This window comes from Salmo salar, chromosome ssa13, assembly GCF_905237065.1.
Source record: "Salmo salar chromosome ssa13, Ssal_v3.1, whole genome shotgun sequence".
Classification (NCBI taxonomy): domain Eukaryota; kingdom Metazoa; phylum Chordata; class Actinopteri; order Salmoniformes; family Salmonidae; genus Salmo; species Salmo salar.
In genome coordinates this window covers 79,844,417-79,869,239 of record NC_059454.1, presented here as the reverse complement: position 1 = coordinate 79,869,239, position 24,823 = coordinate 79,844,417, and the positions used below count along the sequence as shown (strand labels likewise).

At 41.7% G+C, this 24,823-nt stretch overlaps 1 protein-coding gene across 1 annotated transcript; it reads right to left on the bottom strand.

Annotated features, from left to right (window-relative positions):
- On the bottom strand, positions 1 to 21,110 carry LOC106567948 (diacylglycerol O-acyltransferase 2). The gene is made up of 8 exons (XM_014137863.2): positions 20,814 to 21,110; positions 14,305 to 14,436; positions 12,362 to 12,469; positions 8,159 to 8,229; positions 3,884 to 4,088; positions 3,302 to 3,476; positions 2,023 to 2,222; positions 1 to 1,563 (listed from the first exon to the last, which is right to left on the bottom strand). The coding sequence occupies exons 1-8, from the start codon at positions 20,851 to 20,853 to the stop codon at positions 1,409 to 1,411; spliced, it is 1,086 nt and encodes a 361-aa protein (XP_013993338.1). The 5' UTR covers positions 20,854 to 21,110; the 3' UTR covers positions 1 to 1,408.
- Between the last annotated feature and the right edge of the window lie 3,713 nt (positions 21,111 to 24,823).

Genomic DNA, 24,823 nt, shown 5'->3' with positions numbered 1-24,823 from the left:
TAAGACATGTTAAGTTTTATTCTAAAAACATAAAAAGTTTAATTTAAGTAGACAGATTTTGCTCAAGCTATTCATTCACAACAAAGGCCTTGGCTGCTGTTAACTGCACATTAAGAGAGTGAGATGTTTACTGCCCCTTTACAAGAAGTCAATGTTGAAGCTAGAAGAATTTACATTTCAAATGACACTTCTATTTAGCACTCATCACCAACCTCAACATTTCACCACATGGAAAAATAATTGATAGACTTGATACGCCCAGTAATTTATCTCAAACACTTCTTGGTAATTACCAGGGGAGTTTGACTTTTAACTCTAATCCAAATGTGTGATAGAAAAACCCTTATACTGTACATTTGCCATTTTCCTCAATTGAGTAGAACCCCACAATAAGTGCGTTTTATTTTTACAAGGCATATGCTTTACAATCCCTTTCATCACTGATCTGCCCTCTGTGTGGAGGAAGAATTAGTAGAGAATAGTCAACAACTACAGTACATGGGGCATCAAGGCACTAAACAACACTCTCTGCAGCCCAGTCAATAAAAATGTGACATTGAAAAATTCCTAAGGCACATTTTAGAGAAATACCTCAGAGGGTTGTAACAAATACAAAAAGTGCATCAATATATTAATTTTAATTTAAAAAAGAAAAATTGTTCCTTTCAACAAGGGAGGACAGGTTTTTTCTTATTTACATAATACAATACTTAGTGGCATCATATAATCACAATCTAAATCCATTAGAATTACTTCACCTTCCAGTTTCAATGAAGTATGCGTGTGCTGGGAGGGGACACCCATCAACTCTTTGGCTCAATTACCACACTATATTAAACTTCTGATTGAGGCCATACCATTACAATTGCATTGTTTGTGCAGTTAGCAAAAAATAAATAAAGGCCTCAAAACATCTGATATTGAACTTTTGTAGGGCCTAATATATGGGACTACATGGATGCATGAGGGAAACAAACATGGTGCTTGTTGTGTGTATAACCTTCTAGTGCCACCTAGTGGGAGTTCCACTGCACATGAAAGCAAGTGATCGTATCTTATCCAACTATACTCCCTCATCTCTTCTGTCATGGAACATATCTAGAAATGTGGCATACGCTGAAGAGACTCCATTTGGAGACATTTAAGTTAATCAACTTTGCTATTGGCAAGGACTAGGTCAGGGAGCCTAAAACCTGCCATTTTCACCCTGAGTGGTGTAGGGACGTGAGCCTTGTATACTGGACGAGGATGAGAGCGCGGTGGGTTTATACACACACCCACAACTTTATGTATATCGATTGAATTCCAGAGACAATCAATCAGAGCCATGCACGTGAATGGGGTGTCGAGGCTGAACAAACAGCTGCCACAGTTCTGAGGTTCCGAGGGGGTCCTGCTCACTCTTTTCTCATTGGATGTGCAGGATGTCACTCTCTTTCAATCCGAAGCGGGTCTTATACTTGTCAAAGAGGCTCCTGAGGGACTTGATGTACATGGCATGGTACAGTTCCACCATAACCCGAGTAGGCTCCTCAACCTTTGGTACCGTGATCGGTTCACCCACTAAGAGAAGGGGGTAAAAATCAATATCTGCAAAATCAACTTTGACATCTAACTTTTTGGTTTGACGAACTGCAACGTTAAACATGAACATGGCCTCGATGCAGTGGAGAGAAAATGTTGACTGTGTGAATGGTTCTGTTAACACAGAGGAGCTAGAGTTGCCTTTGAACTGCTTGGTAGTAACCATAACCCAACCTAGCATTGTAATTACTTAAGATTTTTAGAGAAGGACAATAATCTACAGATCCTGGCTGACAGAACAATTTTTTAGTTGAGCATATATTTTGATCGATAAGATAGATGGATAACAGGAGGCTGCTGAGGGGAGGGTGGCTCATAATAATGGCCGGAACAGAGCGAATAGCAAACACATGGACTGGATCTCTACCAGAAACTAAGTCATCCAGCACTAAATGCATGTGAGATACTTTCAGTGGGGTCTTGGAGAGGGTTTCTCACCGATGGTGGTGATGGGTTTATTGTAAGGCACCATTCCCCAGGAGTCGGAGAAGAGGCCACAGCCATGGAACAGACAGGGAGCAAAGCCCAGAATCTTCTGCAGCCGCTTCTGAGCTAGCCGACACCAGGTTCCCTCCTCAAAGATCACCTGCTTGTACACATTGTTCTCCCCAAAGGAGTAGACCGGCACCAGGTCAGATCTGACAGAGAGCAAGTGTTTACATTAGTCTCCAGAAGTTACTCATAGGGCATAATGGATATCATCCGATCTCTGAATGATGAGCTGACTTGTTTTGGTGCTTCCCTGCTCTAATTATTTCAACATCTGTCATGAAAACGCATTATGAGGAATTTAGAAAGGAACCTTTGGGAAGCATTTAGCAAGTAACATTGGCCTACATGCCACTCGTCTTAGAGGGCCTAAAAATACGAGCCACTGACCCGGATACGTACTGTACATGCCAGGGGAAATTAGCAATCATGCATGTTATCGAAGTTTGTTATGAATGAGGGTCTATTCTACATAACATTTTATACAACCGCTAAGACACTATGAACCTGCGTATCTACAATCCACCATCAGACAATATTTATCACTGAAGTAGGCTTGTTTGGATAAGTTGAGCAAGTCAAAATGGCAGCCTAATGGGTCTGGAGTAGAGTGGGATTCCCAGTTCGATGAGCTGGCATAGACCAGATCAGACTACGCCAGCTCCCTCAGTCTGCCGAAACAGTGTTCTCAGGAGTCACAATCTGATGGAGTCTATCCTTTGGCCTTGACCCGGGTGTCTGTGTACTGTATGCCAGGAGGAGCTCTGAGCAATTGAGGACCAATTACCACACGAGTAAGTATTCTTTGTGCCAATCAGGGTTGTGGTCAATTCCAATTAAATTCACTCATGAAGTGGAGAATTTACATTGAATTCAATATAATTTCAACAATCTTGAAATTAGACCATTTTGACCAATTAGAATTCAATACTTGTAAATTTCACAGTGAACTTAGTATCACAAATTGACTGCAATTTAAATAATTTCAATATAGCTAGGCTGTCTGAACAATGACATGATTAGCCTGAAAGCCTGAGGAAATTGGAATTTTTATGTATCCCAGAAGAGTGGCAGCTGTTATAGCAGCAAAGGGGGACCAACTTCATATTAATGGCCATGATATTGGAATAAGATGTTCGACGAGCAGGTAACCACATACTATTGCTCATGTCATGTACGTGTGTGGCCAGGATTTGTGTATGGCAGAATGTTTGTGCTCTACCCTCACCCTTGCTGGAGGGCCAGCCTCACAAAGCCCTTGCGGTTATTCAGGGTGACAGAATTCATGCCTGGAGCACAGTCCAGAGATTCTGCTGCTCCCCCGACAACGATGACCACTGCGTTGCCAGTTCCATTCTGAGAGAGGAGGTAGTCGATGGAGTTACGGTTCACTGGGCAGATACCTGACGCATGGGAGAGAATGGGGTTAGGCTCAGCAATCACACATGGGCCCAAAGACCAAACCATAAAGTCGGTTTTCAGTAGACATTATTTAAGAGAAAATGCATACTGGTTGAGCACAGACACATATTATTGCTGTAAATTTTACATTACGCTGCAATACTACTCTAAATGACCAAATTAAGATAACCTGCACTGTTAGCTTTTGACAGAAGCAGCTCCCTACAATAGCGAGATCAGCAAATACAGGTTTGTAGACAGAGTCTGGCTGTTTCGTCCTGGCTGTGCAATAGGACAAAGCTCAGAGTTCTGCCAAATTACAGTCTGTAGATAAAGGACTGTTATCAGCAGTTTAAAGAGAGAAGAGGCGGCCTCTTCAGAGGGACAAAACTCCCAGAAACCATCTCACCCCCAGACATGAGATAGTCTCTAAGGACTGGCATCCGGAAGTTTCCAGCCAGGGTGGCAAGAGAAGGCTTGATGCCCGGGAACTTCTTGGAGAATCCAGTGGCCTCAGTACCGAAGTTACAGAAGGCTCCGAAAGAGAAGATCCCATGGGGGTGGTACCCAAAGATGTAGTTTCGGCTGGGCAGCAGGTTGTGTGTCTTGATGAGCTGGAAAAAAAAGATAACAAAAAAAAGAGACATGATTAGACTGTACTATCACACCAGTCTCAGAGGAGAGGAGGTTAAGAGGATGTGTTAAGACTATTTTCCTGAAATTGGAACAGCTTGTCATTTTAGCCCTGATATGATGCATCTTTTGCGCTCAAGTAATAAAATAATTTACAGGCAAATAAGGCAATAAAATGTGCTGTGTGTCTGGGATGTTTACTTGCACGTTTCCACTAGTGTGAACAGTAGTGCCATTACAGAGATGCAATACTTCTGCCCTGCTAGAGCGGCCCCAGTCAACATTTTATTGGACACATACAAATGGTTAGCAGATGTTAATTGAAGTGTAGCGAAATGCGTGTGCTTCTAGTTCCGACAGTGCAGTAATATCTAACAATTCCCTAATCACACAAATCTAAAGGTATGGAATAAGAATGTTTTTTTTATTTCACCTTTATTTAACCAGGTAGGCTAGTTGAGAACAAGTTCTCATTTGCAACTGCGACCTGGCCAAGATAAAGCATAGCAATTCAACAACAGAGTTTCACATGGAATAAACAAAACATACAGTCAATAATACTGTAGGAAAAAAGAAAACAAAAAGTCTATATACAGTGAGTGCAAATGAGGTAAGATAAGAGAGTTAAGGCAATAAATAGGCCATGGTGGCAAAGCAATTACAATATAGCAATTAAACACTGGAATGGTTGATGTGCATGAGATAAATGTGCAAGTAGAGATACTGGGGTGCAAAGGAGCAAGATAAATAAATAAATAAAGTATGGGGAATATATGTCCATATATTTATATGGATGAGCGATGACCGAGCGACATAGGCAATAGATGGTATAAAATGCAGTATATACACACGAGATGAGTAATGTAAGATATGTAAACATTATTACAGTGGCATTATTTACTGTGGCTAGTGATCCATTTATTAAAAGTGGCCAATGATTTGACTCTGTATGTAGGCAGCAGCCTCTCTGTGTTAGTGATGGCTGTTTAACCGTCTGATGGTCCAGCTTTGATGCACTTGTACTGACCTCGCCTTCTGGATGGTAGCGGGGTGAACAGGCAGCAGCTCGGGTGGTTCTTGTCCTTGATTATGGCGGCATTCGCACAACTGAAAGAGCGAACCACCACATTTAACCATGAAAAGATGACTGGGAATATGGCCGAATATAAACAGTTATTCCATCCGCAAGGCAATCAAACAAGCGAAATGTCGGTATAGGGACAAAGTGGAGTTGCAATTCAACAGTGGCAGGCCACACAAGCTCACAGAACGGGACCGCAGAGTGCTGAAGCGTGTAAAAATTGTTTGTCTTCTGTTGCAACACTCACTACCAAGTTCCAAACTGCCTCTGGAAGCAACGTCAGCACAAGAACTGTTTGCCGGGAGCTTCATGAAATTAAATGGGTTTCCATGGCCGAGCAGCCGCACACAAGCCTAAGCTCACCGTGCACAATGCCAAGCATCGGCTGGAGGGGTGTAAAGCTCGCCACCATTGGACTCTGGACCAGTGGAAACGCCTTCCCTGGAGTGATGAATCACGCTTCACCATCTGACAGTCCGACGGACGAATCTGGATTTGGCGGATGCCAGGAGAAAGCGACCTGCCCCAATGCATAGTGTCAACTGTAAAGTTTGGTGGAGGAGGAATAATGGTCTGGGGCTGTTTTTCATGGTTTCGGCAAGTCCCCTTAATTCCAGCGAAGGGAAATCTTAACGCTACAGCATACGATGACATTCTAGATGATTCTGTGCTTCCAAATTGCCCAATGCCCATGTGCACAAAGAGAGGTCCATACAGAAATGCTTTGTCAAGATCAATGTGGAAGAACTTGACTGGCCTGCACAGAGCCCTTACCTCAACCCCATCAACCGCCTTTGGGATGAATTGAAATGCCGAAAGCGAGCCAGGCCTAATCGACCAACATTAGTGCCCGACCTCACTAATGCTCTTGTGGCTGAATGGAAGCAAGTCCCTGCAGCAATGTTTCAACTTCTAGTGGAAGGCCTTCCCAGAAGAGTGGAGGCTGTTATTGCAGCAGAAGGGGGGCCAACTCCATATTAATGCCCATGATTTTGGAATGAGATGGTCGATGAGCAGGTGTCCACATAATTTTGGTCATGTAGTGTACCTTTGATAAGCAGCTAGCCAGATAATTTAAAATTGGCATTGGAGCTTTCTAAACTAATATCTGACGAACTCGGAAATATGAAGTTATTTCAGAATGAAAGTTAACTGGCTAGAGCATCATGCTTTGTGACATTGTTAGCTAGCCATCCTGGTGCACTCGATCTTTTGTGAGCTGACTGCTCGTTCTAAATAGTATAATCTAATCTAATCTGTTCAAAAACAGTGGCAGCATGTGTAGCAGTGGTTGAGTTTTTGATATGCAAAAGTAAAAATAGGTGTATTTATGCTGTTGCTCAAATGCACAAATCACTTTGAGAAAATATATATTTTTTAATAATAATAAAAACAATTAAATCAGTAGTTCGAAATATATTCGATTATATTTCTGTCATGCTGCTTTGTTGACAACTCCAACCACCTTGCGCCCCGGTTATTCAGCCAATAACTGGCCACCGCTGTATTTGATAACATGCATGCAGTAAGTGGAAGAGAGAAGGAGACCTTGCTGGCACTGAAAGATGTAAGCCACCGTCCCTGCATGCACTGACACACTCACGCTGCCACCAGCCAGGCCTGACTACCAGCTGGCATCCAACTGCATTAGTTGCACAAGCTAAAACAAGTTAAGCAACCATTCATCTGAAACAGGATGTTGACATGTGAAGTATCTAATGTGTCTCAAGCCCTACCAATACCTGGCATACATACAGTCTTTGAGTCAGAAAACCCTACAATTGAAGCCCCTTAACTCCACGTCACAAACAGCAGTAAACATCATCCTGGTTACCAACCCAAAGAATTACAATACTGTAAGTCTCTAATCGATGCAGAGACATGTTATCAAACACATCCATCTTATTCAGTTTGCATCAGAGCTACTTGATGCAAATAAGTGATCATCAAGCCACTCAGACAGAAACAGTCAGTGCTCAAAGTATGGATCACAAGCAGGGCCAAAGTTCAAGCTCCAGAGGCAACACACACACACACACACACACACACACTTGAATCCCCCCTGGCTGTTAACTGTCAATAACTGAGTCATGATGGTTAAGACTACCTTTCACCTTAATTCTTAAAACCGGTGACCATATCAAAGCTCTGGCTTCGCTTTAAGAGCCTTTGACTATACTTTCTATGTATGAGTGAAAGTGATTGTACGGTAAAACATTTATTGTAGGGTTAATGTTTCTAAAATGCTCCATTTTAAACACTTAAATCAAATAGCTGAACTGACTGAAGGACAACATAGCAGATATAATTTGAATGCTGTTGGTTCATTGATATTCATGAGGAGTGTGAAGGCATACAAACAACTCAGCTAATTCAATCCTTGGTCAGGAGGGCAGCGAGAGAAACTTGCCAAAAAATCTGAAGGCAAAAAATTGCTTGCTGTTAGGACACCAAGAGAATGTGTCTCCCAACAATCTCCAGGTGCGGAGGAGCGAAATAACACAAATTGAAGAAAAAAATTACTCAGCGATGAGCTGTCACCTATCAGGCGGGGCAAAGCCTATCCTTTCAACCGAAGCAAACTCCTTATAGCATCGTCAGGGAACAGGAACCAACAGATGATACTGGAGACAGTCACAGATAAGGTTATCGTCAAGCTTGTGCTACAGCACACCATAATCAATAAAACATATTGATGCTCTTTAACTTTGTACCTGACCAGAAAAAGCACATTTTATCATCTGTACAGGCAGATGTTGTATTCCATCACAAATTTCCAGTTTGATAGCAAACCTAATTATCTGGCCTTATGACACCGCATACACACTGACAAGTGAAAACCACCCTACTTTTATTTATTTATACATCCTCCACTATAAGGAGGTCAAGATGCTACATAGCACTGAATGGTCCATCCCCAAATCACACACTATACCTTTAAAAATGTTAGGCCTATTTTTTTCCACTCACCCTGATGGGAAAGTAATCTCTGAAGTAAGTCCACACAGTCCAGTTCCTCACCCAAGAGGACCTCCTGCCACCTGAGAAAACCGAGGTAAAGGATAGATCTCCAGTCAGAATAATACTGAATCATGCAACCCACATAATGAATCATGTATATAAACAGTAACATAGTGCCAATTAACTCAGAAATTTGGACACACCTACTCATTCAAGGGATTTTCTTTAGTTTTACACATTGTAGAATAATAGTAAAGACATCAAAACTGTGAAATAGACATATGGAATCATGTAGTAACCCAAAAAAACAGTGTTAAACAAATCAAAATATGTTTGAAGAATACAAGTAGCCACCCTTTGCCTTGATGACAGCCTTGCACACTTTTGGCATTCTCTCAACCAGCTTCATGAGGTAGTCACCTGGAATGAATTTCAATTAACAGGTGTGCCTTGTTAAAAGTTAGTTTGTGGAATTTCTTTCTTTCTTAATGCATTTGAGCCAATCAGTTGTGTTGTGACAAGGTAGGGTTGGTATACAGACGATAGCCCTATTTGGTAAAAGACCAAGTTCATATTATGGCAAGAAGAGCTCAAATAAACAAAGAAAAATGAATAATGGACTGTCATTTAAGACATGAAGGTCTTTGAAAGTTTCTTCAAGTACAGTCACAAAAACCCATCAAGCGCTATGATGAAACTGGCTCTCATGACGACCGCCACAGGAAAGAAAGACCCAGAGTTACCTCTGCTGCAGAGGATATGTTCATTAGAATAATTGCACATTCAGATTGCAGCCCAAATAAATGCTTCACAGAGGTCAAGTAACAGACACATCTCAACATCAACTGTTCAGAGGAGACTGCGTGAATCAGGCCTTCATGGTTGACTTGCTGCAAAGAAACCACTACTAAAAGGACACCAAAAAGAAGAGACTTGCTTGGTCCAAGAAACACAAGCAATGGACATTAGACTGGTGGAAATCTGTAATTTGGTCTGATGGATTTTTGGTTACAACTGCCGTGTCTTTGTGAGACGCAGGGTAGGTGAGCGGATGTTCTCCGCATGTGTGGTTTCCACTGTGAAGCATGGAGGAGGTGTGAGGGTACTTTGCTGGTGACACTGTCAGCGATTTATTTAGAATTCAAGTCACAGTTAAGCAGCATAGCTACTACAGCATTCTGCAGCGATACGCCATCCCATCTAGTTTGTGCTTAGTATGAGAGTGATGGAGTGCTGCATCAGATGACCTGGCCTCCACAAATCACCCGACCTCAACCCAATTGAGATGGTTTGGGATGAGTTGGACCGCAGAGTGAAGAAAAAGCAGCCAACAAGTGCTCAGCATATGTGGGAACTTCTTCAAGACTGTTAGAAAACTATTCCAGGTGAAGCTGGTTGAGAGAATGCTAAGAGTGGGCAAAGCTGTCATTAAGGCAAAGTGTGGCTACTTTGAAGAATCTCAAATATTATTTAAACAAATCGAACACTTTTTTGGTTACTAAATTTCATAGTATTGATGTCTTCACTATTATTCTAAAATGTAGAAAATAGTGAAACTAAAGAAAAACCCTTGAATGAGTAGGTGTGTGTCACACACATACGTTCAAAAGTTTGGGGTCACTTAGAAATGTCCTTGTTTTTGAAAGAAAAGCACATTTTTTGTCCATTTAAAATAATATCAAATTGATCAGAAATACAGTGTAGACATTGTTAATGTTGCAAATGACTATTGTTGCTGGAAACTGCTGATTTTTAGTGGAATATCTACATAGTCGTAAAAAATAAATAAAATAATCTGCCGTTTCCAGCTACAAGTCATTTTCAACAATATCAATGTCAACACTGTATTTCTGATCAATTTGATGTGATTTTAAATGGACAAAGAAAATAAAAAAGTGCTTTTCTTTCAAAAACAAGGACGTTTCTAAGGGACTCAACTTTTGAACAGTAGTGTATGTATATAAACTCAGCAAAATAATAATTCGTAAAGATCCAAATAACTTCACAGATCTTCATTGTAAAGGGTTTAAACACTGTTTCCCATGCTTGTTCAATGAACCATAAACAATTAATGAACATGCACCTGTGGGATGGTCGTTAAGACACTAACAGCTTACAGACGGTAGGCAATTAAGGTCACAGTTATGAAAACTTAGGACACTAAAGAGGCCTTTCTACTGACTCAGGGTCCCTGTTCATCTGCGTGAACGTGCCTTAGGCATGCTGCAAGGAGGCATGAGGACTGCACGTGGCCAGGGCAATAAAATTGCAATGTCCATACCGTGAGACGCCTAAGACGGCACTACAGGGAGACAGGATGGACAGCTGATCGTCCTCGCAGTGGCAGACCACATGTAACAACACCTGCACAGGATCGGTACATCCGAACATCACACCACGGGACAGGTACAGGATGGCAACAACTGCCCATATTAAACCAGGAACTCACAATCCCTCCATCAGTGTTCAGTCTGTCCGCAATAGGCTGAGAGAGGCTGGACTGAGGGCTTGTAGGCCTGTTGTAAGGCAGGTCCTCACCAGACATCACCGGCAACAACGTCGCCTATGGACCAGACAGGACTGGCAAAAAGTGCTCTTCACTGACGAGTCGTGGTTTTGTCTCACCGGAGGTGATGGTCGGATTATCGTTGAAAGAATGAGTGTTACACCGAGGCCTGTACTCTAGAGCGGGATCGAATTGGAGGTGGAGGGTCCGTCATAGTCTGGGGCGGTGTGTCACAGCATCATCGGACTGATCTTGTCGTCATTGCAGGCAATCTCAACTGTGCGTTACAGTAAAGACATCCTCCTCCCTCATTTGGTACCCTTCCTGCAGGCTCATCCTGACATGACCCTCCACAAATTTCTTGTTAACAAACTATAGTTTTGGCAAGTCGGTTAGGACATCTACTTTGTGCATGACAAGTAATATTTCCAACAATTGTTTACAGACAGATTATTTCACTGTATCACAATTCCAGTGGGTCAGACGTTTACATACACTAAAGTTGACTGTGCCTTTAAACAGCTTGGAAAATTGCAGAAAATTATGTCATGCTTTAGAAGCTTCTGATAGGCTAATTGACATCATTTGAGTCAATTGGAGGTGTACCTGTGGATGTATTTCAAGGCCTACCTTCAAACTCAGTGCCTCTTTGCTTGACATCATGGGGAAAATCCAAAGAAAAAAAAAGAGTGACCAAGAATCCGATGGTCACTGACAGAGCTCTAGAGTTTCTCTGTGGAGATGGGAGAACCTTCCAGAATGACAACCATCTCTGCAGAACTCCACCAATCAGGCCTTTATGCTAGAGTGGCCAGACGGAAGCCACTCAGTAAGACACATGACAGTCCGCTTGGAGTTTGCCAAAAGGCACCTGAAGACTGAGACCATGAGAAACAAGATTCTCTGGTCTGATGAAACCAAGGATTAACTCTTTGGCCTGAATGCCAAGCATCCCGTCTGGAGGAAACCTGGCTACACCGTAGGGATGGTGCATGGTGGTGGCAGCATCATGCTGTGGGGATGTTTTTCAGCGGCAGGGACTGGGAGACTAGTCAGGATTCAGACAAAGGTAAACAGAGCAAAGTACAGAGATCCTTGATTAAAACCTGCTCCAGAGCAAGTTTCTGAATGTCCTTGAGTGGCCCAGCCAGAGCCCGGACTTGAACATCCCTGGAGAGACCTGAAAATAGCTGTGCAGCAATGCTCCACCTCCAACCTGACAGAGCTTGAGAGGATCTGCATAGAAATGGGAGAAACTTCCCAAATACAGGTGTGTCAAGCTTGTAGCGTCATACCCAAGAAGACTCAAGGCTGTAATCGCTGCCAAATGTGCTTCAACAAAGTATTGAGTAAAGAGTGAATACTTATTTAAAATGTGACAGTTTTTATTTGTAATAAATTAGCTAAAATTTCTAAACCTGTTTTTGCTGCGTCATTATGGGGTATTGTGTGTAGATAGTTTTTTCCCTCAATTTAATACATTTTACAATAAGGCTGTAACCTAACAACATGTGGAAAAAGTCAAGGGGTCTGAATCTTTGAAGGCACTGTATAGAAGGGCACAATTAAAACACAATAGGGCAACGGCAGCCATTAGGTTAAGCAAGGAACCGGAAGGCTGCCAGTTCAAATCCCAGGGTTGACAGGGAAAAACCATCTCAACCGGACCAGTATTAAGAGCCAGTTTGAGTGACCGTGGTACTTGCCTTGTTTGGGGGTGTTCCAGTCGAAGATTAGCCAGGTAGTGTACATGGCAGCGATCACCCAGAGGTCTGTGCAGAACATGTAGATTAACAGCACAGTGCAGCTGATGCCTATGTGGTCAGAGAGGATGAGAGAGAGCAGAGGAACAGTTATTCAGCACCTGCACTGTACCACACTTCACAAAATATTTATTTTTCAAATGCAACATTCTCCTTATTTCCACACTAACACCAGAAATGTATACTGCAATCTGAAACTCTGGGACATACAGACTAACAGAAACATCCCTATGGCCCACCAATGAATCATTTATTCTCAGAAAATATCTCTTGTAATAAGAGAGAGAGAGCTTACAGGCTTGATGTCCTTGTTGGAGACTTACAATATGAGACCACAGGGCCACTATATCCTTCAGTAACTACAATACTGAACAAAAATATAAAAAAACACAACAAGCAACAATTTCTACGATTTTACGAGTTACAGTTCATTTAAGGAAATCAGTCAATTGAAAAAAATTCATTTGGCCCTAATCTATGGATTTCACATGAATGGGAATACAGATATGCATCTGTTGGTCGCAGATACATGCCCCTACCTTTTTCTTAAGGTATCAGAAAACCAGTCAGTAACTGGTGTGACCACCACTTGCCTCATGCAGCACAACAGATCTTCTTCGCATAGGTTTGATCAGGCTGTTGATTGTGGCCTGTAGAAAGTTGTCCCACGCCTCTTCAATGGCTGTGCAAAGTTGCTGGATATTTGCGGGAAATGGAACACACTGTCGTACACATAGATTGAGCATCTCAAACATGCTCAATGGGTGACATGTCTGGCGAGTATTCAGGCAAAGGAAGAACTGGGACATTTTCAGCTTCCAAGAATTGTGTACAGATCCTTGCGACATGGGGCCGTGCATTATCATGCTGAAGCATGAGGTGTTGGTGGTAGATGAATGGCACAACAATGGGCCTCAGGATCTCATCACGCCATCTCTGTGCATTCAAATTGCCATCGATAAAATGCAACTGTGTTCATTGTCAATAGCTTATGCCTGCCTGCCCATACCATAACCCCACCATGGGACACTGTTCACATCGTTGACATTAGCAAACCACTCGCCCACATGACACCGTCTGCCCAGTACAGTTGAACTGGGATTTATCTGTGAAGAGCACACTTCTCCAGCATGCCAGTGGGCATCGAAGGTGAGCATTTGCCTACTGAAGTCGGTTATGATACTGAACTGCAGTCAGATCAAGACCCCGGTAAGGACGACGAGCACGCAGATCAGCTTCCCTGAGATGGTTTCTGACAGTTTGTGCAGACATTCTTTGGTTGTGCAAACCCACAGTTTAATCAGCTATCCAGGTGGCTGGTCTCAGACATTCCTGCAGGTGAAGTAGCCGGCTGTGGAGGTCCTGGGCTGGCATGGTTACACGTGGTCTGCGGTTGTGAGGCCGGTTGGACGTACTGCCAAATTCTCTAAACGACATTGGTGGCGGCTTATGGAGAGAATTGAACATTCAGTTATCTGGCAACAGCTATGTTGGACATTCCTGCAGTCAGCATGCCAATTGCACACTCCCTCAAAACTTGGGTCATCTCTGGCATTATGTTGTGACAAAACTGCACATTTTAGAGAGTGGCCTTTTATTGTCCCCAGCACAAGGTGCACTTGTGTAATGATCATGCTGTTTAATCAGCTTCTTGATATGCCACACCTGTTATGTGGATGGATTACCTTGGCAAAGGAGAAATGCTCACTAACAGGGATGTAAACAAATTTGTGCACAACATTTGAGAGAAAAAAGCTTTTTGTGCATATGGAACATTTCAATCTTTTATTTCAGCTCATAAAACATAGGACCAACACTTGACATGTTGCGTTTATATTTTTGTTCAGTGTAGTTAGAGCCACACAGAGATCCAGTCACATACTCACCCATGGCAAGGAAGGAGATGACCCACTGAAGAACTGCGATGACCTGAAGGTGTTTCTCCATCTTGGATCGAAGGGCAGGCCATGGAGGGGAGGGCAGGTCCTGCAGGGACGAGAGGATGCTATAGCCTGTGCCTAGAGAAGATAGACAGGGTCAGACAGGGTCAGAAATGAGTCATACTGTACAGTACAAAATATCCACATCAATCGATTAAGTCACAGTTGCAGTCAGTGAGAAGACTAGAATATGAAAATAATAAACTGTCAATCCTTTTCCCAGCTTCTCAGTCTGTCAAATACACAGAAACACACAATGGACATTAAATTAGACACTAGAGAGAAAATTAACAAAATGTTCATCCCTTACAAAGCTCCGTGATCAAACAGACCACAAGCAATAAACAATCACAGATCACATGAAATTCCTCATGCCACTGCAATTGCAATAGAGACAGAGCCACCATGGTCTGATCACTACTCATAAAGAGTAGAGCCACAGTCCTGACAGCTACATGTACACTGAGTGTACAAAATATTAAGGACACCTTCCTAATATTGAGTTGCACCGCCCCTTTTGCCCTCAGAACAGCCTCAATTAGTCAGGCCATGGACTCTACGAGGTGTCGAAAGCGTTCAACAGGGATGCTGGCCCATGTTGACGCCAATGCTTCCCACAGTTGTGTCAAGTTTGCTGGATGTCCTTTGGGTGGTGGACTATTCTTGATACACAGGGGAAGCTATTGAGTGTGAAATATCCAGCAGTTTTGCAGTTCTTGACACACTCAAACCAGTGCACCTGGCAAATCTTGTATCTTGCCCATTCAGTCTCTGAATGGCAAACATACACAATCCATGTCTCAATTGTCTCAAGGCTTAAAAATGCTTCTTTAACCCGTCTCTTGCCCTTCATTATGACTTTACACCCCATGCTATATTGTGGATTGAGAGTAAACTGCCTAAGATGGGAAGACCTCTCCCCATAATAAAGCACCGCTCTGCCTTCTTAACAACAACAACAAGGCAGGTCCTACAGGCCCTAGTTTTGTCACTCCTGGACTACTTCCCAGTCGTGTGGTCAGGTGCCACAAAGAGGGACTTGGGAAATTTACAACTGGCCCAGAACAGGGCAGCATGACTGCCCCTTAAAATGTACACGCAGAGCTAAAATTAATAATATGCATGTCAATCGCTCATGGCTCAAAGTAGAAGAGAGATTGACGTCATCACTACTTGTTTTTGTAAGAATGTTGAATGCGCCGAGCTGCCTGTTTAAACTACTAGCACACAGCTCGGACACCCATGCAAACCCCGTAAGACATGCCACCGGAGGTCTCTTCAAGTCCAGAACAGACTATGGGAGGTGCACAGTACTGCATAGAGCCATGGAACTTTATTCCACATCAAGTAACTCACGCAAGCAGTAAAATCAAAAATTTTAAATCTAAAATTTAAAAAGCAGATAAAAATACACCTTATGGAACCGCGAGGACTGTGAAGAGTTACACAGGTATAAACACACACACGTACACCTGTATTGTGTGGCGTAGTAGATTAGTGGCCAGAGGGCACACACTTAATGTATTGTGAAATCTGTTGTAAAATGTATTTTAATGTATGCATCTTACTGCCTTAGTTTTTACTGAACCCCAGGAAGAGAAGCTGCTGCCTGGGGATCCATAATAAATACAAATCTACACTGATTGAAGTTGATTTAACAAGTGACATCAATAAGGGGTCATAGCTTCTTTCATCTGGATTCACCTGGCCAGTCTGTGATGGAACGAGCAGATGTCCTTAAAACCTATTAAACTCTGAACCCCCCCTCTGGTGGCATTTTCTAAATGACGCAAAATATTGTATAATACCCTCAATGTACATTTCGGTTCCAAAACTATTAGTCTTAAAAACACATGCTTAGTTCTGTAAGAAAGGTAAGAACTGTGGGATTCAGATACATGTGTCTACTACAGAGCCTGATGCAGCAAACCAAACAAAACTTTGTCTTATAGGAATGATATACATTTGAAGTTAAATCTGAAGTATATCTATCCATTGATGTAAATATATGCCTGATTCCCAGTTCATCCACTAGACAGCAGTAGGAGGCCACATCATGTATCTTGGCTACTTGGGTCTGGTTTGGGTAGTGAGTCACTGTGCCAAAATGGCAGAAAGGATTTTTAAGCCTTTAAATGACCTTAGCAAATCAGGGCTTTGAGGTTTCGGAGTTTTTAAAATATATTTTAAATAAGATAGACAGGTGAAGAAACTTCAAAACGACTTTTCCCATTCACTTTTCCTATTGAAAACAATGAGCAAGCAAAAAGGCACATGTGGAAGATGCATACAAGGCAATGTGGATGGAAAAGGAAATGCAATGCTTTACAATGACCATCAGGGTGGACCCTTTCCATGCATACTAATTGTTAGCACTTTGTGACTTGACCTACAGTGCATACTATATGAATATGTCCCATAGCGCATGATTTATGGCCTTTATGGGGTTCGATTTTAAAAAAGACCTGTAGCTTCAAATGATATGCCACCTGTACACGGCCCAAAACAACTGCTCAGAGTTTAACTGGTTAATGTTTTGTACAGTACCAGTCAAACGTTTGGACACCTTCTCATTCCATGTTTCCTTCATTTTGACTATTTTCTACCTTGTAAAATAATAGTGAAGACATCAAAACTATGAAATAACACATATGGAATCATGTAGTAAGAAAAAAAAAAAAAAAAGTGTTAAACAAAACAAAATATATTTTATATTTGAGATTCTTCAAAGTAGCCACCCTTTGCCTTGATGACAGCTTTGTGCACTCTTGGCATTCTCTCAACCAGCTTCATGAGGTAGTCACCTGGAATGCATTTCAATTAAGAGGTGTGCCTGGTTAAATTTAATTTGTGGAATTTCTTTCCTTCTTAATGCGTTTGAGCCAATCAGTTGGGTTGTGACAAGGTACAGTAGACAGCCCTATTTGGTAAAATACCATACCCATATTATGACAAGAACAGCTCAAATAAGCAAAGAGAAATTACAGTTCCTCATTACTTTATAGACATGAAGGTCAGTCAATACGGAACATTTCAAGAACGTTTAAAGTTTCTTCAAGTGCTATGATGACACTGGCTCACATGAGGACCGCCATAGCAAAGGAAGACCCAGAGTTACCACTGCTGCAGAGGATAAGTTCATTAGAGTTACCAGCCTCAGAAATTGCAGCCCAAATAAATGCTTCACGGAGTTCAAGTAACAGATACATCTCAACATCAACTGTTCAGAGGAGACTGTGGGAATCAGGCCTTCATGGTCAAATTGCTGCAAAGAAACCACTACTAAAGGACACCAATGACAAGAAGAGACTTGCTTAGGCCAAGAAACACGAGCAATGGACATTAGACCGGTGGAAATCTGTCCTTTGGTCTGATGAGTCCAAATTTGAGATTTTTGGTTCCAACCGCCATGTCTTTGTGAGACGCAGAGTAGGTGAACGGATGATCTCCGCATGTGTAGTTCCCACCGTGAAGTATGACGGAGGCAGTGTGATGGTGCTTTGCTGGTGACACTGTCTGCGATTTATTTAGAATTCAAGGCACACTTAACCAGCATGGCTACCACAGCATTATGCAGCGATACGCCATCCCAAATGGTTTGCGCTTATTGGGACACTCATTTGTTTTTCAACAGGACAATGACCCAACACACCTCCAAGCTGTGAGAGGGCTATTTGACCAAGAAGGAGAGTGATGGAGTGCTGCATCAGATGACCTGGCCTCCACAATCACCTGACCTCAACCCAATTGAGATGGTTTGGGATGAGTTGGACCGCAGAGTGAAGGAAAAGCAGCCAATAAGTGCTCAGCATATGTGGGAACTCCTTCTGGAATGCTTTTCCAACAGTCTTGGTGAAGCTGGTTGAGAGAATGCCAAGAGTGTGCAAAGCTGCCATCAAGGCAAAGGGTGGCTACTTTTATTCTAAAATATTTTTGATTACAACATGATTCGGTGTGTTATTTCATAGTTTTAATGGTCTTCACTATTATTCTACAATGTAGAAAATAGTAAAAATAAAGAAAAACCCTTGAATGAGTTGGTGTCCAAACTTTTGACTGGTTCTGTATATCAGTGGCGGTCAGTGCCGTTTAATGAGCATGGCCTTATTTCCATTACAGCATATTGGATGACTGTCATTCATATTCCATTCACCCAGCTCAATGAAACGTCGATAGGTTTAGGCTACTACCCATGATACTCTATTTTTTCCCATACCCATCATGAGGTTGCTACTGTACAACCTAACCAATGAATGAAAGTTTATTACGTAGGTGCACAGGTTGAGAGACATTTTTTTTTAGTAATCAGGGTGACAGACTGACACATTCAATACCGCCTTGCACAGTCTTGCCTGCATCTAGCTGATCTAGGGCATAATCATTAGTCTAACAGTTGCAAAAGAGTTTCTATTGGACAAATTCAGATTTGTTTATCCCGGTTTCATTCCGTTTAAGAATTTTTTTTCTGCAAAGAATAGGCGGAATGAATACACCTCTGATCACACGCAAGCACAGTTCACTTTCATAGCAGCCCCATTCAAACAGCATGATCACCTTGCTTGTTGTATTCCTTCTCGCATATACACACTCTTCCTCTCACCTTTTCCCCTTCACTTGTGGACTTCATTGCACAATACATCAGCTGTCTGTGACCAGGCGAAAAAAACCTTTCCAAGCCAAAGCTTCATATATCATAACTGTTACACACAGCCTACATCATTGTCACCATATTATCTAACGTCATAGTCAACATAGCTAGTAGACCTAACAGGTTAGTAAACCTGCTAGAATTATGCAGTACAATGTACAGTCAGCAAGCAGTTTAGAAGTTACACTGGCGGGCCCGGTGGCAATACATTTATAAAACCAAAAGCTTACCTTGGCTTGGAAGACTTCCAGTGTTGGATAGCCATAGCCAGCTAGCTAACATAGCATCAATCTCTGTTGAGTAGGCTGAACTAGCTACCTGTATTTGCTAGCTAAGTAAGTGAAAAAAATACAAAGGAAATTGCTAGCCCTCTCTCGCTTCTCCTTAATTTTTGAAGACATTAATTTGCTCAAAACTGTTCAACTATAGTCTTCCTCTAGGAGTCCACTACTCACCACATTTTATGCAGTGCAGTACTAGCTAGCTGTAGCTTATGCTTTCAGTACTAGATTTATTCTTCGATCCTTTGATTGGGTGGACAACATGTCAGTTCTTGCTGCAAGAGCTCTGATAACTTCTGGAGGACATCCTCCAACCTGTCATAATTACTGTGTAAGTCTACGGAAGGGGCTGAAAACCTTGAGCCTCCTAGGTTTTGTATTGAAGTCAATGTACCCAGAGGAGGACGGAAAATAGCTGTCCTCCGGCTACACCATGGTGCTACCCTACAGAGTGCTGTTGAGGCTACTGTAGACCTTCATGGCAACACAGTGTGTTTTAATAAATAATTTGATGATATATTTATTATTGTTACCTAAAAAGAATCATTTTAATGTCTCACTTTTTTTTAAAATCCACTGAGGATAGTCCTCCACTGATGTATATAGGAGAAGTGACAGACCAGAACAAGAGCGAGCCACTGAGGGGACACTGCTTAATCTATTCAAGCTCATAGTGCCTTATCATCAGATCTTTCCCATGCCACGGGACAACACACACGTAAACCCATCCTAATGGACTAAATAACACTGTGTCATGCTGTCAAACAAAAAACACTGTCCGTTCTGCGCTCTGGCCCACACTTGCATAATTAAGTCAATAATGCTAAGGCGTTCAAAATCAGGGCTACTGGGCAGTATCAGCCTCAGAGAGTCAAAGACTTGATGTAGACTACAGTGAATCAGTCACTGACCTTACATCTTTCCCCTTACCGGGCAGCATTCAGCAGGGCACAACGTTGTGGAAAGTTGCTGATATAAATATGTTATGTTGAACAAACTTGAGCCTCTCTGGCATGTAGAATAAATTAACTTGTCTGCCCTATTCATGATATGTACTGTATAGCTTCAACGTTCACATTTGACTACTGAACTTGGCCCTGGTGTACACTTTCACTTCTCTTCCTTCACAGATCAGACCCCTAAAAAAAAAATATACAAGCAACATGTATGAAAACCACTGTGCCCAAATACACTCTTCACCACACACCAATGTGTTGGCTTATCTGATGTCTTTCAGAACAAATGGCTTACATGACAATGAGGTATTGCATCCACAACAAACAGCATCCCAACAAACTTCTGATTATGTTTTGGGCTGCCATAGTTCTGTCATATTTGAATGTTTTGCAAGCTGCTTCTTCATCTCACGAAAGCTGATTACACGTCAACACAGGATTTGGAATATAGTGGAGATGATCCAATTATCAAATGACTGCCGATTATCAAATGACTGCCGCTTGATAGGATGACTGAAGTCTGTGTGCAATTTGTTTGCAGTGCATTTTGAACGAGGGTGCATATCTTACCTTTTAGGGCACCGGAGTAGGCAGCAAGTATGGTCTTCATAACTGTGGCCCCGGGAATAAACAGATTACAAGACTTGGAAATACTTGCTGCTTTAAAGTTTGTAAACTCTACAGCTCCTCTATCATGACTGCCTTCCACTGTACTGAATTGAAGCACCGAGCGCGCATTTAACCGGTATGGGAGGAGCCAGTCACAGTCAGTATGGGAGGGGGTGGGTGGTGTATTTTTATTTACAAACCGATGCGCTCCTGGAAAATAACCGAAGTGGATGCGAATTTGGCACTGTCTAACTAACACTTGGGCCTGAAGGAGGCAGGCACCGTTAACACTGAACGGGCACTGTCACTGTCCCACGGTGTGTATTTACTGGACACTCACGTGATGTCGGCAGCGATCAACGGTTTGTGTTTTGACCATTTCCATCATATCTGACAGCCCGCCCCGCTATGAAATTCTTATAGATGTTTTACTTTTAGCACCACCCTTACAAAAAAAGATTGCAGTTTTTAAACTGCAGTAATAGTGCAGTAACTGCAGTCGTCTGTGGTATTTTGGACGCAGTAATTGCAGAATAACTACAGTGTACTGCAGTTGAACTGCAGTTATACAGCACACTAACTGCAGTTACACTGCAAAATTACTGCAGTAAAAAAACTGTTATTTTGGACGTAGTATTTGCAGCATACAGCAGTTATATTGCAGTGTACTGCGGTTATACTACACTCTGACTGCAATCTTTTTTCGTAAGGGCATTAAAGCTGAACATGTCAAACATGCATAACAGGTCACTATGGTTAGCCAATGCCTAGTTGTTTAGGCTACTTTACGAGACAGGATTAGAAAGATGGCCACACAAGACACTTTTAGCCTACCTGGTAGAATAATTGACATGAGCAGTCAAGCTGAGGAAACAAGGGTAAATGTCACCAATCACTTGAACATATTTTTGTTAGGCAAGTGGGCCTAAGGAACAGAAAAGAGGACATGAGATGCATGTTGGTAAAGAGACAGCCTTTCACTGCTCTTGAGTATGGTTTTATATTTTTCCTCAAAGAGTGTGACTTTATTGTATTGAGAAGGTAATATCAACATGTTCAGAAACAAATCAAGGAATCCATCAGGCTGTTGTTCAATTTGATTTAATAGCACATTGAGCCGTGGCATAGAAATGTCCCCCTGGCTTTTCGGTTGGTCCGTGTGCAGATGGGCAACTGTCGACAGTATATTGTGCAAGGCCCTGGTCAGTTCAGTGCCCTCCCCTGAGTGTTTCAGTTTCTGGCAGAGACTCCAGAAGCACTGCCTTTCAACCACTACCTCGTTGCCAAGCCTGGCAAACACACAGAACACATAGAAAGAACACATAGAACGGAAACCACTCGACAAGATTTGACACTGCCCACTGTGGACACATACTAAGCCATCTAAGATATGTTCTGTACAGTAGGCCTACAGTACATGAAATCGAAAATGCTCTTCTCAGATATTGCAAGTACATGTAACTTTATCATGCCCCTGATTCATTAAGGTCCAAAGAGTTGATCAGGCAATGCCAACAGAGATGGGGTAATGGCCACAGTCTAGACACACAGAAATCAAATGGGATCAGAATCAATGCATTTGGCTGATATCTACTGTACTGTCGTTGACCCTTGAGCATTTTGATTTTGGTATCAACTCATTACAACCCATCTGGGTGGTGTTCCAGTTTATTTAAAAGTGTTATATGCCTTTATGACACCCTCATAGGTGTCATGATCTGTTATGATGCATTGGTAGGGTTTCAGTCATAGCCACAGGAAGTAGTTTGGGAGTGCTGTGAATTTTTTTTTTGCCAGCGCTGAAGACGTCTATATTGGTCCACTAATACAGGACTAGTAAAGGATTGTATGTGAGTGTTTACCAGCATTTGTAACTTGAGTCTGATAATTATCTGTACAAAACAGATAATCTGATAACACTTGAAGAATATGAAAATACTTGCTTGATATATGTTTTCCAGTTTCTTGAAATACTTTGCAAACGCAACTTATTTCTATGTGAAAACTTAAATGGTCTATTCATTCCTTTTCCATTTTAGTAGACACTCTTATCCAGAGCAACTTACAGTAGTGAGTGCATACATTTTCACACTTTTTCATACTGGTCCTCCATCGAACCCACAACCCTACTGTAGCATTGCAAGCGCCATGCTCTACCAACTGAGCCACATCATCACATCATCACAAACCACTTGATGTCTAAATTTACTCAATTACTGTATTGTGCATTGTTTTTCTTCATGATGATGAAAAGTCGACAGGTACAAACCTATATGACCAGCCTATGTACAATACAGTAATGTATATTTACATTAAGTGGTTTGTAAGGATGCTAAATTAATACTGCACAGAAAGTGGCTGTTTTCCATGTTATTTGATCAAGAAAAATATTTCATTTGGTGTGGATGTTTTGTGTCCTTGCCCATAACTTTGCACCTGTAAATGTTTGAGGACAGGGTTTTGTTCTTTCTGGATTCCATTAGAATGACAATCACAGAGAAAGGGACAGGGCAACAACTCTTACAATTACAACTATTGAATCCTGCAAGATACTGTTCTTAATTATACGACTAACTATTTTGCCAAAGCTGAGATGCTGACATTTTTGTTGTTGTTGCATGCTCTACAGATGTCTACATCAGTCCACTAATACGAATAAAGGCCCAGTGCACTACTTTTGTGAAAGAATGTCCCCCCCCAAAAAAGTATTTTTTTATTTTATTCACATTTTTCAGGGGGTACTGTAGCAGAAAGATATGGGGTGTATCGTGAACACAAGTGTTATTACACTCTATACTTTTAACCTTAAAAATAAGTGCATAGTGCAATTACCCTGACCTGATTACGGATAATCCTGAATGAATCCTGAATAATGATCAGTAAGACAATTACAGACACAGAAATGTCATACCACCCCCCCCACCCCCACCCATTTTTTTTGTTGACCTCCCTTATTAGTGTAATGGTGAGAGGTTAGAATGTCTTGGGGGTATGATATTAGTGCGTCTGTATCTTTCTCACTCATCATTAGTCACAATTCATTCAGGATTAATGTAGAAGTGTTTAGAAACATATTGTATTCTTATTTACAATAAAAGTGACTCCAAAATGACACAATAAATTATTTACCATTAATTTCTATTTGGCAAAAAATAATCTGAAACACAACCAAAACAACAGCAAATGCATCCAACAAATTTGTAGAGTCACAAGCTTGATGTAGTCTTTGCGTGCTATGAATATGGGACCAAATACTTAACATTGTTTACTACTTTAATACACATATAATTGAATTTGTCCCAATACTTGTGGTCCTCAGAAAGTATTCATACCCCTTCACTTATTCCACATTTTGTTGTGTTACAGCCTGAATTTAAAATGTATTAAACGTGTCTTTTTCTCACACAATACCCCATAATGACAAAGTGAGAACATATTTGTAGAAATGTTTGCAAATGTATTGAAGATGAAATACAGAAATATCTCATTTACATACTGTAAATATTCACACCCTTGAGTCAATACTTTGTAGAAGCACCTTTGGCAGTGATTACAGCTGTGAGTCTTTCTGGGTAAGTCTCTAAGAGCTTGCCACACCTGGATTGTGCAACATTTGCCAATTATTCTTTTCCAAATTCTTCACGCTCAGTCAAATTGGTTGTTGGTCATTGTTAGACAACCATTTTCAGGTATTGCCATAGATTTTCAAGTAGATTTAAGTCAACACTGTAACTCGGCCACTTAGGAACATTCACTGTCTTCTTGGTAAGCAGGTCCAGTGTAGATTTAGCCTTGTGTTTTATGTTATCGTCCTGCTAAAAGGTGAATTCATCTCCCAGTGTCTGGTGGAAAGTAGACTGAACCAGGTTTTCCTCTAGGATTTCGCCTGTGCTTAGATCCCTTCTGTTTCTTTTTTATCCTGTTAAACTACCCAGTCCTTAACGATTACAAGCATACTCATAACATGACGC

Coding starts and splice junctions, on each gene's coding strand:
- LOC106567948 (XM_014137863.2), bottom strand. CDS start 20,853: ATGAAGACCATACTTGCTGCCTACTCCGGTGCCCTAAAAG. Junction 3,477..3,883: donor AGACTATCTCATGTCTGGGG/GTGAGATGGTTT, acceptor CCCATGCGTCAG/GTATCTGCCCAGTGAACCGT. Junction 1,564..2,022: donor TAAACCCATCACCACCATCG/GTGAGAAACCCT, acceptor CCCTTCTCTTAG/TGGGTGAACCGATCACGGTA.